We start from the raw sequence: 14,518 nt of genomic DNA on the forward strand, positions 1-14,518 counted from the left end.
TCCTTAGTCAAGTTTCCTGCACAGAGCCTGTGTTACATGACCAGCCCTGGATATCACAGGGCTGGAGGAGCTTCTTGTGTCATCATGATGGCTCCTTCTACAGGCACCAATCCCCAGTGCCTGTGCCTTCAGGACTGGATGCCGGGCCAGTAGCCACCACGCTGAGGTGTATAAGGAGGAGTTTCTGAGCCTGGGGGCTTCCTCAGACGTACACCCTCTGACCACCATGCCTGCAGGAAAGGGAGACCTAGAAGCTGTTCTCCTGGTTCCACAGGGGTGAGCCAAGCTGTGTACTACTTCCCACCTGGCTGGCAGCTCTGAGAAGCATTGTCCTGCACTCATTCCTGCTCCGGCAGCCCAGGCCTGCCAGCTTGCGACACCCAGATGGCATCCCCTGACTATGGTGGCCTTTAAGGCAGAGATGGGGAACCCTTTTTGGGGCAGGGGCCACTGACACACAGAAAAATCAGTCGAGAGCTGCACGCAAGTGAGAAGCAAAAAAACAAACAAAAACAAACCCTCACTGACGTGGCCCCAACAAAGGAGGAGAAAGACATTCCCCAAATTCCTCTTGCTCCGCATAACCTCATAGACTCATAGATTCATAGACTTTTAAGGTCAGAAGGGACCATTATGATCATCTAGTCTGACCCCCTGCACAGTGCAGGCCACAAAATCTCACCCACCCCTCCTAGAATAATCCTCTCACCTATATCTCAGATATTGAAGCCTTCAAATACTTTGAAGACCCCAAGATGCAGAGAATCCTCCAGCTGTGATCTGTACCCCATGCTACAGAGGAAGGTGAAAAATCTCCAGGGTCTAGGGGAACCTAGGCTAGTAGATAGTGTGCTGCAGCCCATGGGGAGATGACAGAGGGGCTGGAGTGCCAGCCTGCGCTCTTCAGTGTCGGGTGGGGGGGGGGGGGGAGGAGAGAGCCCTGAGCCTCAGGTCAGATCCAGGCAAGCTGGGGGCCGCAGGTTCCCCACTGCTACTCTAAGGCCAGCCCTGCCAGTAGGAAAAAAATTCTGAAATTAGGTAGATCTATTGAGAGATCATGAATGAGACTTAATTGTGCTTAGAAATTCTTGTGATAGATTTGCAAGAGTTGGGATGTCTGCCTATGGAGTTAGTCTGCAAAGAGAAGTGACTTCAGTCCCTGTTTCAGCTCCCTGGAATACCTTGGTATACAGGCAGTCCCCGAGTTATGTGGATCCGACTTACGTCAGATCCACAGTTACGAACGGGGCTTTTCTCGCCCTGGAGGACGGGAGCAGCGGGATGCCCAGATGCGCCGCGGTCCGCCGCCCCCGTCCTCCGGGGCGAGAAAAGCTGCTCCCCGTCTCCCTGGTCTGCAGGGAGACGGGGAGCAAAGCCTTGGAGCACGCCCGCAGCGGGACAGCCCGGGCGCGCTTGAGCTGTCCCCTTGCGGGCGTGCTCCACGGCTTTGCTCCCCGTCTCCCGACCAGCAGACCAGGGAGATGGGGAGCAAAGCCTCGGAGCACGCCAGCAGTGGGACAGCCACAGCGCGCCTGGACTGTCCCGCTGCCCGCGTGCTCTGCGGCTTTGCTCCACGTCTCCCAGGTCAGCAGACCAGGGAGACGGAGCAAAGCCGTGGAGGACTTGGGCGGTCCCACCACCCCCATCTCCCTGGTCTGCTGGGGGGGGGGGGTGCAGCTATTGCCCCCCCCCCCCCCCCCCCCAGCAGACCAGGCTTTTCTTGCCTACCCCTGGGGTAGAGCAGCTGGGGGCTGCCGGGTCGGTCCCGCAGCGCCGCTCCGGACCAACCCGGCAGCACCCCAGCTGCTCTGCCCCAGGCGTCCCCAAGTCAGCCGCTCCTGAAACTGACCAGCGGCTGACTACAGGAAGCCCGAGGCAGAGTTGCTCTGCCCCAGGCTTCCTGGAATCAGCCGCTGATCAGTTTCAGCAGCAGCTGACTTGGGGACGCTTGGGGTTCTTAAGTTGAATCTGTATGTAAGTCAGAACTGGTGTCTAGATTCAGCCGTGGTTGAAACTGATCAGTTTCAGCAGCGGCTGACGCCTGTTCTGACTTACATACAGATTCAACTTAAGAACAAACCTACAGTCCCTATCTTGTACGTAACCCGGGGACTGCCTGTACTGCTCATTTTGTAGAGGAAACTGACAGGCAAATCCATCCGTGGTCATAGTGTAAACTGCCATGGTGCAAACTCCCACTGTGCCTCTCTTGAATCTCCATGCCTTGTCCTATAACACACACATTGCATTTGCTTCTTCCTCATCAGGGAAGGAGCTGTATTGAACTTCATCTGAAATAGGGGCAAGTAGCTTTGTCATAGCTGGAAAAAAAATCTAGTTTAGAAATAATGGCGTTCTGAGTGTTCAAAAATTATGCGTCATATGTGGTCCATTATGCTGTTTTCCCCAACTCTTATTTTAAATAATGTACTGACATATGGATTGTGTTTCCATTTACCATATCATTATTTGTCACATGCTGTAACAGCATGATTCAGATACTGTAGTGCTTGCATTTATCAAGTTTAATTATGCACATGCATCTAACTCTGAAAAAATCTTGAAGACAGGACTCTTAGTTAACAGAATGATGAAAGGGAGCTATGTATATGTACCAGTGACAGGGAGAGGGGAATTTGCCCTAATTATGTGAAATATGGAGGTGGTGGCAAGGAGATGAAAAATAGCAGGATGTTAGAGCTGAGAGTATAATCAATGGATTTGTTTTTTCTTTATTAAAGTCTTCCCCAGCTCCTACTATTGTTTTTTACAGGCTTATACAGGCAGTCCCCGAGTTACGCGGATCCGACTTATGTTGGATGGGTACTTACGAACGGGGCTTTTCTCGCCCCGGAGGACGCGGGCGGCGGGACCGCCCACACGCGCCGCGGTCCCGCCGCCCGCGTCCTCCGAGGCGAGAAAAGCTGCTCCGCATCTCCCTGGTCTGCTGGGGGGGGGGGCCCAGCAGACCAGGGAGACGGGGAGCAAAGCCGCAGAGGACCCGGGCAAGACCCTGGCGCGTCTGGGCGGTCCCGCCGCCTGGGTCCTCCGCGGCTTTGCTCTGCGTCTCCCTGGTCTGCTGCCCCCCCCCCCCCCCCAGCAGACCAGGGAGACGCGGAGCAAAGCCGCGGAGGACCTGGGTGGCAGCACCGTGGCGCCTCTTGGTCCCGCCGCCTGCGTCTCCATGGTCTGCTGGGGGGGGGGGGGGGCGCAGCTAGTGCGCACCCCCCCAGCAGACCAGGCTTTTCTCGCGGACGCCTGTGGTAGAGCAGCTGGGGTGCTGCCAGTTGGTCCCGCAGAGCTGCTCCTAGGCGCTACTGGACCAACCCGGCAGCACCCCAGCTGCTCTGCCCCAGGCGTCCTGATTCAGCTGCTGCTGGTCAGTTTCAGCAGCGGCTGAATCAGGACGCCTGGAGCAGAGCAGCTGGGGTGCTGCTGGGTTGGTTCAGTAGCGCCTAGGAGCGGCGCTACTGGACCTACCCGGCAGCGCTCCAGCTGCTCTGTCTCAGGCGTCCCCAAGTCAGCTGCTGTTGAAACTGACCAGCGGCTGATTCCAGGAAGCCCGGGGCAGAGAAACTCTGCCTCCGGCTTCCTGTAGTCAGCCACTGGTCAGTTTCAGCAGCGGCTGAATCTGGACGCCAGTTCCGACTTAAGTAACTTAAGTACAAACCTACAGTCCCTATCTTGTACGTAACCCGGGGACTGCTTGTACAAAACAGCTTTTAAAAATGCTAAGCAACATCTATATTTTTGTTTCTTTGCAAACTCAAATATGTTTTTTCCCCAGTCAACATTTTGAATGCACTGTGCACATTGTACATATTTAGGATGATTGGAAACACTTAAAATTGTAGTGAAGACATTGTAATCTATTAGAAGATTCAACAAAACATTTCCATTGATACAGTGCACAAATCACTGGGGAAAAAGAGCTGCAGAATTTTCATGGTATGTGGGAAGTAGAGATGTTAGTTATCGGCTATTTTAATAATTGTGTAGTTGCAACTGTTTTTAGCAGTTACACGTGACAAAGTCCCTTGTCAGCCCCCCATGGGTTCTGCACTTTTTGACTGCTTGTTGTGTGCCTCAGAGACTCACGGTGACCCCTTTGTTGCCTTGGTACTTCACCAGAGTCAAGGGTCCCTGCTTACAGAGTCATTCTCATCACAGGCAAGACCTGAGGTGGGGGTGGGAGGACAAACTCCCTTTTCCTGGCCTTTGGTCTGTTCCTGTCTCCCCGGCGGGGTAATCCTCCAAGAGAAGGGGGGTGGGAGTCCAGGCCCACCTACTCCACTGGTCTCTGGCCCAGGGGCCCTATAGGAGGGGTTGCTGGCAGGGCTTCTTGCCTCCACCCTAATACCTCTACCTCTCCCCTGGGCAATTTCACCCACCACTTCTTTCTATTATCTTCTGCCTTTTACCTTGGGGCTTGGCTCTCCAACTCTCCCCTGCACCTTTCAAGACTCTCCCTTGTGGTGCCTGGGAGGAAACCTTTTATAGGGGCCTAGAGGCCTTAACTAGCAACAGGTGCTTAATTAACCCGTGTTGCAGGTTGACTCCTAATTAGGCCTCCATTGTCTCCCTTGAGTGCCAGGCTGTGTTCAGGTGAGTCTAATTGGGAAACAAGAAGGCATTAGCCCACCTCCCAATATAGCTGCCTTCTATAAGATAGTTGCAGTTCAGAGGCTGTGGTCTGCCACATACAGTTACTAAAATGCTCCTTCCAGGGGTGGTGCTGACAGCCAGTGCGCTCCTGGCTCCCAACCCTAATCCTAGGAAGCTCTCTTCCACCTCGAGCTGCTGCCTCTGATACAGAGGCAGCAGCACCTGGAGAGGAGGAGAAGGCAGTTCTGTGAATCCAGTGCTCATTAGACCGTTCCTCCCTACCCAGCACTAGCTCCTGCATCCCCCTCCCCAATGTTTCTGTTGGGAGGGAGGCAGCTCCATGGAGCCAGTTCACCAAGGCTACGTCTAGACTGGCAAGATTTAGCGCAAATACTTTTAACGAAAAAGCTTTTCTGTTAAAAGTATTTCTGCAAAAGAGCATTTAGATTGGCATGGATGCTTTTGCGCAAAAGCATCCGTGCCCAGTGTAGACACACTTTTGCGCAAGAAAGCTCCAATGGCCATTTTAGCCATTGGGCTTTCTTGCGCAAAAAATTAAGGTGCCTGTCTACACTGGCCCTCTTGCGCAAGTATTCTTGTGCAAGAGGGCTTATCCCTGAGCAGGAGCGTCAAAGTATTTGCACAAGAGCACTGAATTCTTACATTAGAACGTCAGTGCTCTTGTGCAAATTCAAGCGGCCAGTGTAGACTGCTGGCAAGTTTTTTCGCAAAAGCAGTTGTTTTTGCGCAAAATCTTGCCAGTCTAGACGCACCACAAGTGTATTGGCTTTCACCTACCCCCCTCATGGGGAGGTGGGGGGAGGGGAGTGGCTCCACTGGAACTGGCACGCATGGAGAACCAACTTAAAACCTGGCTGCCCACAGGCACTGGCTCCCACTCAAGCCTCCCCCCCTCCCTCCCACCTTGTTGCCTCTGACACAGAGGCAGCAAAGGGTGTGTATGTGTATGTAGTCATTTTGATTAAACGATAAACCTAGGCTTATTGATTGATCATTGAAATGACTATAAAATAACATCCCTAGTGGGAAGTGTTACCTAAATTAGGCACGTTATTCAATCCGTAAGGAATGCAGTGGTTAAATTACATATAAAAGGGATTATGTGCTTTGTGCTGAATAGTGGAGCACAATACCATCAAAAAAGCAAGTAGACTACAGGAAAAGTACATTTCAGTTGGCTTTCAGGACCAGTTCTTTTATTTAGAAAAACAGATAATCCCTGCACAATTTTAAAAGCTTAGTATTTTTGGACTATTTTGGAAGCATTTCAGGCTTTCATAGGTGGAATGTCATTAAAATGAATGACCTCAGGTTGTTCGTGCTAAGAGTTTTATGAATGTTTAATATCCTAATGCAGTTTTTTCTAGACAAAATGTGGGGTTTTTATATATACTCAGAATGTTTAAAGGCTTTTGATGAGACGGCAGGTTAAGCCTATTCTTGATGCATATATATTTATAAATGTTGGAAACAAGTAATGTTTTGTATTCTTTGTTTTGTAACTTGACTGTTAAGGCACCATATAACAGTGTCGGAGCTGTAAGAAAGAAAGGGATGCTAGTTTAGTGGATGTTTTTGGCCTCTTTCTTTTTCTTTTTCTCTTTTTGATTATTTTAAGATGCATTATGCATTTATTCCAGAAATAATAGGTTTCTTTGTGCTTTCTTCAGGTCTTTAAACCATTTCCTTTCGTGTTTTGGTTCCTGATCTCTCTCTTGCCTTTTTTATATTGAGTGGATGGTGTTGCACCATTTTCAAAGCACACAACTTTCTAGGATAAGGATGATAGAAGGTGGCAGAACTCGGAGCACACCACCGCTTTGCAGCCAGGCACTGACAGTTGTGTTGTGTACAACGAGCAACCACATCATCAGTTCAGTAGCACAACAGATGCTTCCCTCGGCTTCACCTCTGTCCTCAGGGGACTTTCTTTAGAGTAAAGACTAAACACATTCTACCCAGGCCTTCTATGATTCCTGTGTAGCTTTAAGAGCAGTTGATGTGTTCTGTTTAGAATTTATCCTATTGAAGCCTTTGACAGTGACCCTGAACTAGACTCTGTTCAGAGGGTAGCCAATGTGGGTATTAGGTAAAGGAGAGAATGGAGCCTTCTGAGGAAAATTTGCTGTGGGTTCAGGCTGAGAGGAAGTGCAGGCGCTATTTGAGGATGAATGTGTTTGTACATCCTGTGACTGGACCGAAGACATCACCTATAAACACAAATGCTGCTTGTGTCTCTGTGTTCCAGCTTCAAGTGGATATTGGCAGACAATTTTGGAAATTACTTCTGCCCTTTGATGACCTTAACTCAGATTTATTAAGCTTTGGGTGCTCTGCCAAGCCCTCCCTTTTACACAGGCATTTGGGGAAACACCTTCCACATAAACTCAGTAGCAATAGTGAAGTTACTAAAGGATTTCATGGCGTCTCTGACACATCTCTGTTTTTTTGGGGGAAAGCACTGCTTGTTGATATTTGAAAACAATTAAAAGGTTTTATTCATTTTTGGCAGGAATGTTGAGCAGGTCATCTGTTGGGACACCAACACAGCAATACACACACAATCCAGGATGTTTTTGGAGAATATAGGGGACACCTTCTTGGTACAAGTGCTGAAGGAACCTGCCAGGGGCCATGTGCAGCTTCACCTGCCGCTCACAAACAGGCAGGAGTAGTAGAGGAAGTAGATGTGGGTGGCAACTCTGTATAATAAGATCCACCTATGAATTCGAGGGGAAAGGATGAAGTTTGCCAGCAAGCTAAAGTGAAATAAGATTTATTTTTTTCAATATTGGTGCTTTCTGGTCTTCTAGGCTTAGGGAGAAGACCGACAGGACCTTGAGGCTTCATGTTACTTTGATGAATGGGAGCTGGCTGCCTCCTCTAAAGGCGAGGAACACATCTCAGTTAACTATTTAAAGTATTCCTATGTTCTGACCACCATCTCTTCCCTCTTTTTCTGGGTTCCATCTTAAGGCAGCTGATATTCACCCGAGAGCTAGTTTCTTGTCAGTGTTCTGACATTTGAGTTGCATCAGTTGAGAAGGAATGATTGCTTCCCTGCCTTCTTGCTTCGGAGGGAGGTAGCCATCTATTAGTGGTCTACATCTGTAGCAGGTTATTACTTACTCCCTCTCCAGGCTGACTCATTTTCACTTGTCCCAACCTTTCCTGCACATTCCCTTCCCACTTGCTCAGGTTGGAGAGAGTAGCACGTGTGCAATGACTCTTTACCCCTCTATATTAAACTCCAGGTCTGGGAAGTCTTTAGAGTGACCGAGAGTTAAGGCATTTAGGGTATGTCTACACTACCACCCTAGTTCGAACTAGGGTGGTTAATGTAGGCAACCAAAGTTGCAAATGAAGCCCGGGATTTAAATATCCCGGGCTTCATTTGCATCTTGCCGGGCGCCGCCATTTTTAAAGCCCCGCTAGTTCGGACTCCGTGCCCGTGGCTACGTGCGGCACGGAGTAGGTAGTTTGGATTAGGCTTCCTATTCCGAACTACCGGTACACCTTGTTCCACGAGGAGTAACGGTAGTTCGGAATAGGAAGCCTAATCCGAACAACCTACTCTGTGCCGCGTGTAGCCGCAGGCACGGAGTCCGAACTAGCGGGGCTTTAAAAATGGCGGCGCCCGGCAAGATGCAAATGAAGCCCGGGATATTTAAATCCCAGGCTTCATTTGCAACTTCAGTTGCCTACAGTAACCACCTTAGTTCGAACTAGGGTGGTAGTGTAGACAGACCCTTTTTGACCCTTACATCTTGCATGGAGAGCTAAGCTGGCCACGATCTGACTGTATAAAAATAACCACCTATTGAATTCCGAAGTAATAGAACCAAAACAATGTATATTTTGCTTGCTAAGTCTTTCTCCATTGCGATTTCACTAATCCAAAGTGCCATCCGTCTTGGTAGGACATCATTCAAAATTTTTAAAAAATTATGCAAACCCCAAAACTGAGGATGGCATTTCTAGCCTGCCTTTTCTGTTTCTATATGGACAATTCCTTAGCAACCTCTCTGAGGGTAAGTCTACACTACCACCCTAGTTCGAACTAGGGTGGTAATGTAGGCAACCGGAGTTGCAAATGAAGCCCGGGATTTGAATTTCCCGGGCTTCATTTGCATAAAGCCGGGCGCCGCCATTTTTAAATGTCCGCGCCGCGCCACTACACTACATTTTTAAATGTCTGCTAGTGCAGACTCCGTGCCACGTGGCTACACACGGCACGGACTAGGTAGTTCGGACTAGGCTTCCTAGTCTGAACTACCGTTACTCCTCGTTTCACGAGGAGTAACGGTAGTTCAGACTAGGAAGCCTAGTCCGAACTACCTAGTCCGTGCCGTGTGTAGCCACGTGGCACGGAGTCTGCACTAGCAGACATTTAAAAATGGCAGCGCCCGGCTTTATGCAAATGAAGCCCGGGAAATTCAAATCCCGGGCTTCATTTGCAACTCCGGTTGCCTACATTACCACCCTAGTTCAAACTAGGGTGGTAATGTAGACATACCCTGAGGGAAGTAGAGTGGGTGTATGCTGTCTTTCAGGAAATTTCTAAAGAAGTCTTGTCTTGAAGACAGTGCAGGAGGCTGCCAAGTGTGTGTGTGTGAGTGCGGAGTATCAGCTGGCTTCCACTGCTTGATTGAGTGGGTTTTAGTAGAATTAATGGTGCTCACACATCAAACAATTACCAGTAAAACTTACCCTGTGGTTTACACTACTACTATCCTAATGTATGTGAAGAAAGTATCTTTCTGTGATCATATGTGCATATCCTAACAGCCCTTCTGGTTTGAGGAATTGCGTAAAAGGGGATAACCATGCTTCTTACAGAAACCTCACTGTTATTGCAGGTTTCTAAACTCTGTAATCCAGACTCTGGAATCCCATCTCTTATTATCTAAAGATTTGTAGAAACAGCTGATTATCTACCCGAAACCTTCAAGCTATTCCCATTTTTATGTTTGTATACATGTTTTATTGAGGTTTTAAACATAACACATTAGCACTGCATGTCTTACAGAAGTTGTCTCTGTATATTGTAACTGAGATATATTGTCAATCAAAAGTCGGCATGTCTTAAAGCCAAGTGTTTCTGTGGAGGGCCATTCTCTTCATTTAATAATCTAATTGGTTTACCATGATGTACTAATGTGCATCTTGAGTATCATGGAAAAATGTAGAGATGTATATGTACTTTGTGTAATGAGATTCAGAACTAGTCCAGGCTTAATTATTGGTGTATAAAGAAATAAAACTTCACATAACTTGTCTGCATTCAAACAGTTTATGCACATTTACCTGTTTTGCATGAGCAAGTGACTCCATTCTCTCATGTCCAAAGTCAGTTTGCTATTTGGGATCTCGAAGTAGAGACTACATATATTTTTGGCTGTAGGTAGAAGCTATTAAGTCTCTAGGGGTACGTCTACACTACAGCGCTAATTCGAACTAACTTAGTTCGAATTAGTTAATTCGAACTAAGCTAATTCGAACTAACGCGTCTAGAACTAAAAACTAGTTCGAATTAGCGTTTTGCTAATTCGAACTAGCGCGTCCACACTGATTGGACGCAGGGGGGCATTTAAGGGCGGCTGAAACCGGTTCTGGCAGGGCATCAGGTCAGTAGTTGCGTTGTGTGGCTGCTGTCTGAGGCTATCTGAGGCTCGTGCTTAAAGGGACCCCCCCGGACAGCCGGTTCTCAGCTTTTCCTGCTTGCTTGCCAACCTCGCCGAGGGACAGCAAAGCGTTGGTCTCTGTGCCCATCTGTGTCGGTGCTTCCCTTCGGGGACGCCGCCGCAGGTGGCAACATGGAGCCAGAGCTCGCCCTGCACCTTCTGGTGCACTTTCTGGACTTGCTGCTGCAAGCCTGCCAGCAATGGCTCGAGGCTGCCTGGCACCACCTGGTGCACGTCAGCCCCTTGCCTCTCCACCTGGCCGCCCTGGGGGCTGTCGAGCAGTCGCGGCGGCGCCCCGGCACCGGCATGCCCCGCCGCATCTGGCGTCTGGACAACAGCAGTGACTGGTGGGACCCCATCGTCCTGGAGCGCTGGGAGGACCGACAGTGGACCCAGAACTTCAGGATGAGGAGGGACACCTTCCTGGAGCTCTGCGAGTGGCTCGCCCCTGCCCTGCGCAGAAGGGACACTTGCATGAGGCCCGCCATCCCCCTCCAGAAGCGGGTGGCCATCGCCCTCTGGAAGCTCTCCACACCAGACAGCTACCGATCCGTCGGGAACCAGTTCAGCGTGGGGAGATCCACCGTCGGAGCGGTGCTCATGCAGGTAAGGCGCTCGTCGGCCACCGAGCCAGGGGGAAGGGGGGCTGCGAGGAGGGGATGGGCTGCCCCAGGGACAAAGGGGGGACGGGAGGAGGCGAACGCATCTCGCACCGGAGGGGTCGGTCTGTCCCGGCCGTACTACATGCCGCCAGGGGGGTTGCTTCCGGGAGTGGGGCGCGGGGCACTGCCGGGGCACGAACGCTCCCAGCCACCCGGGCGCCCCACTGATTGGCGCTTTGCTGTGTCTCTCTCCACAGGTGGTCAAGGCCATCAACCAGGTGCTGCTCCGCAGGGTGGTCCGCCTCGCCGACCCGGACGCTGTCATCCGGGGATTCGGCGCCCTCGGCTTCCCCAACTGCGGGGGGGCTATCGACGGGACGCACATCCCCATCCGTGCCCCGGAACACCAGGCGTCCCGTTACGTGAACCGCAAGGGGTACTTCTCCATCCTCCTGCAGGCCGTGTGTGACCACCGGGGCCAGTTCACGGACATTAATGTGGGCTGGTCCGGCAAAGCACACAACGCCCGGGTGTACCGCAACTCCTCCATGTGCCAGCGGCTGCAGGACGGGACCTTCTTCCCCGACCGCCACATCAGGGTCGGGGACGTGGACATGCCCGTGTGCCTGGTGGGGGATGCCGCCTACCCACTGCAGCCGTGGCTGATGAAGCCCTACACGGGGCACCTCAATCCCTCCCGCCAGGCCTTCAATGCCAGGCTGACCAGGGCCCGCATCGTGGTGGAGGGGGCCTTCAGGTGACTGAAAGCCCGCTTTTGATGCCTCCTCACCCGTCTGGACCTGGCCGAGCACAACATCCCTCCCGTGGTGGCAGCATGTTGTGCGCTCCACAATTTGTGTGAGCGAAAGGGGGAGGCTTTCCTGCCAGCCTGGATAGCTGAGGCTGACCGCATGGCTGGACACTACGGTCAGCCCCGCAGCGCCGCCGTCCGGGAAGCCCAATGGGGGGCCGTCCGGATCCGGGAAGCCCTGCGGGAGAGCTTCCAGGTGGAGGAGGAGGACTGACCTCTCCCTTGCATGCCCCACTGGGGCCTTCTTCCACCCTACCACCCTTCCCCTTTCCCCTCCCTACCTATTGTAAAATAAAGACACCTGTTTTTCAAACAAAAACATATGTTTATTTCACATAACTGGGGTGGGGGAAGGGAGGAATGAGGGTGGGAGAGCGGAGGGGGAAACCTGGGACAAGGGAGCTGGAAGGGGAGGGAAGGGAGGAAGGGAAAGGAAAGCTCAAGGGTGGGAGTCCGGCTGCCTCTCCCGTCTCGCCACACTGCGGGTCTGGGGGCGTCGGTGGGGAATGGTTGTGGAGGGTGGGGCAGGAAGAACAGGGGGTGTGGAGGGAGCAGGAGGAGGAGCAGGGGGAGCAGGAGCAGGAGGAATTGGGAAGTGGTCGAGCAGGCTCTGGAGGTGGCCTCGCACGGCACGGCCCTGCTCCTCCAGGGCCTCCAAACTCCTCTGGCGCAGCCTCAGGTCCTCCTGGACCCAGTGGTCCTGGAGACGGAGCTGTTGCTCCAGGAACTGGAGGTGCCGCCTCTGGTAGTCCTCTTGGTTCCTGGCTCTCCTGCTGGCCCGGGCGCGGGTGGCTGCTGCAGGCGGGGTGGTGCGCCCTGCAGGCCCAGGTGCTGCGGCTGTGGTGCAACAAGAACAGCGGTCAATTACCCCAGGGGCCCAGGTGTGTGAAACCCAGCTCCCCTCTGCAAGGCCAGGGCCCCTGCAGGATCCCCAGCTGCTGCTCCGTGGTGGGCAAGGCCCAGGCGCACGGTCCCGGGGCTCCCTCTTGCTCCAGCCCCCCATACACATAAGGGGAGCACGATGGTACTCACAGGTGGACGCCTTCCCGGCCTCGGACGACACAGGCGTGCGGTTCTGTGGGGTGCCTCGGGGGTCCCGGGTCTTGGGCAGGCTGCCGGTAGGCTCCTGGCTCTCGGAGCCCGCCTCCTCCTTCTCCTCCTCCTCCGTCTCCTGGAGCGGTCCCTCTGCCCCGGGGTCTATCACGTCCTGGGGGGCAGGGACGGCATGAGCCCCCAGGAGGCGGTCCAGAGCCTGGAAGTGGGGGCAGGCCTTTGGGTCGGCCCCTGGCAGGCAGGCCCAGGAGTAGGACTGCCGCAGGTCTTTGATTTTGCAGCGCACCTACTCCCGACTCCGCTGGTGGCCCCTGGCGGCCAGGCTGGCAGCCATGCAGCCGTAGACTGCTGCGTTCCTGTGGCTAGTGCAGAGATCGTGGACATTGGAGGCTTCCCCCCCAAACCTCGATGAGGTCCACGATCTCCGCACTAGACCATGCGGGCGCCCGCCTCTTGCAGCCCCGGGCAGGGTCCTGGGAGCCGCCAGGCTGGTCCCGGGAAGAGGGGGAGGGCTGGGTGTCCTCGGGTGGCTGGCTCATGGGTGTCAGGTGCAGGGTGTGCTGGCACGGGTGCTGGCAGCCTTGCAACTGGCACAAACTGTGTAGCCAGCCTGTGGCCCTTTAAGGGCTCCGGGGCCGGGAGGGGGGCAGACAAGTTTGCCTGGTGTTGCCCAGAGTGGCCACCAGGGCAAGCTGGGAAGGGCTAGCCTCCCACTAGTTCGAATTAAGGGTCTACACAGCCCTTAATTCGAACTAGCTAGTTCGAACTAGGCTTAATCCTCGTAAAATGAGGTTTTCCTAGTTCGAACTAAGCGCTCCGTTAGTTCGAATTAAGTTCGAACTAACGGAGCGCTAGTGTAGCGCCTATGAAAGTTAGTTCGAACTAATGTCCATTAGTTCAAACTAACTTTGTAGTGTAGACATACCCTAGATTATTTACATTACTCTTTTGTCATATTATCATGTTAAATAGGAGTAAAGCCAATATTGGCTTGGTACCCTGGTTTTACTATTTCACTATTTCTTAAATAGTGTTGTCATCAAGATCTTCAATGCATTTGTCTTGTCTTGTCATTTGAGAGCTTTGTAATAGTTATCTTTATGCTAAGAACTTCTCATGTGAAAATATGCAGCCTGTTCAGCAGTGCCTATGAAAAATGTTAATGGCCTGAAATGAGAATTCATCTTCTGAGTGTATATCCTATTGACCTCCTTTGGTTCGGCAAATTCTTAGTTTGGCACCGGTCAGCTCCTGAAGGGGCCAGACTAGAGAGGTTCAACCTGTAGTAGTGTTGACTGTTGCCTCATTTTCATTCCTGAAAGAGATTGAAGCCTTGCTATTTTCAGTTGTTTGAGGTTGTGACAGTAATGGAAAACCTAACATATTTTCTGTAAAGTTTTTCTGCAAATTGTGGTGACGTTTCTTTCAGTGCCATCTTTAAAGTTCAGGGAATCATATTATAGCAGCTGAATTTTTAATGGAAATAAAAAGCACTCTGCAGCAGAGCAGCTGTCTGCTCCTGAACGTGTCCCAACCCTTGCATTTTCACATGGGAAGTAGGCATAAAGCCAGAAATGCGACTCTGAATGTGTTTGAAGAAAAAAATCCTGAAGTTGTTGCTGAATACCAGAGGAGCAGCCTATTATTGCTGTTGTGTTACACGCAATTTTCAGGTATCGTGCCTATAAACGAGGGCACAAGGAAATGTACAATAATATTCCTTATATCTTGTCTGTTATTAC

General features: G+C 51.8%; 2 protein-coding genes across 5 annotated transcripts in view; both read left to right on the forward strand.

Moving 5' to 3' along the window:
* Positions 1–12,061, forward strand: part of LOC142827931 (uncharacterized) — a 239,617-nt gene extending 227,556 nt beyond the window's left edge. Inside the window, exon 2 of the mRNA XM_075924551.1 lies at positions 10,053–12,061. Within this exon, the coding sequence (XP_075780666.1) occupies positions 10,443–11,381 (939 nt within the window). The 5' untranslated portion in view covers positions 10,053–10,442 and the 3' untranslated portion in view covers positions 11,382–12,061. The remainder of the gene's footprint in view (positions 1–10,052) is intronic.
* The window catches only part of TULP4 (TUB like protein 4), a 275,668-nt gene that overhangs the window by 195,988 nt on the left and 65,162 nt on the right, over positions 1–14,518 (forward strand). The window lies entirely within an intron of this gene.

This window comes from Pelodiscus sinensis, chromosome 3, assembly GCF_049634645.1.
Source record: "Pelodiscus sinensis isolate JC-2024 chromosome 3, ASM4963464v1, whole genome shotgun sequence".
In the NCBI taxonomy this organism is placed as follows: Eukaryota; Metazoa; Chordata; order Testudines; family Trionychidae; genus Pelodiscus; species Pelodiscus sinensis.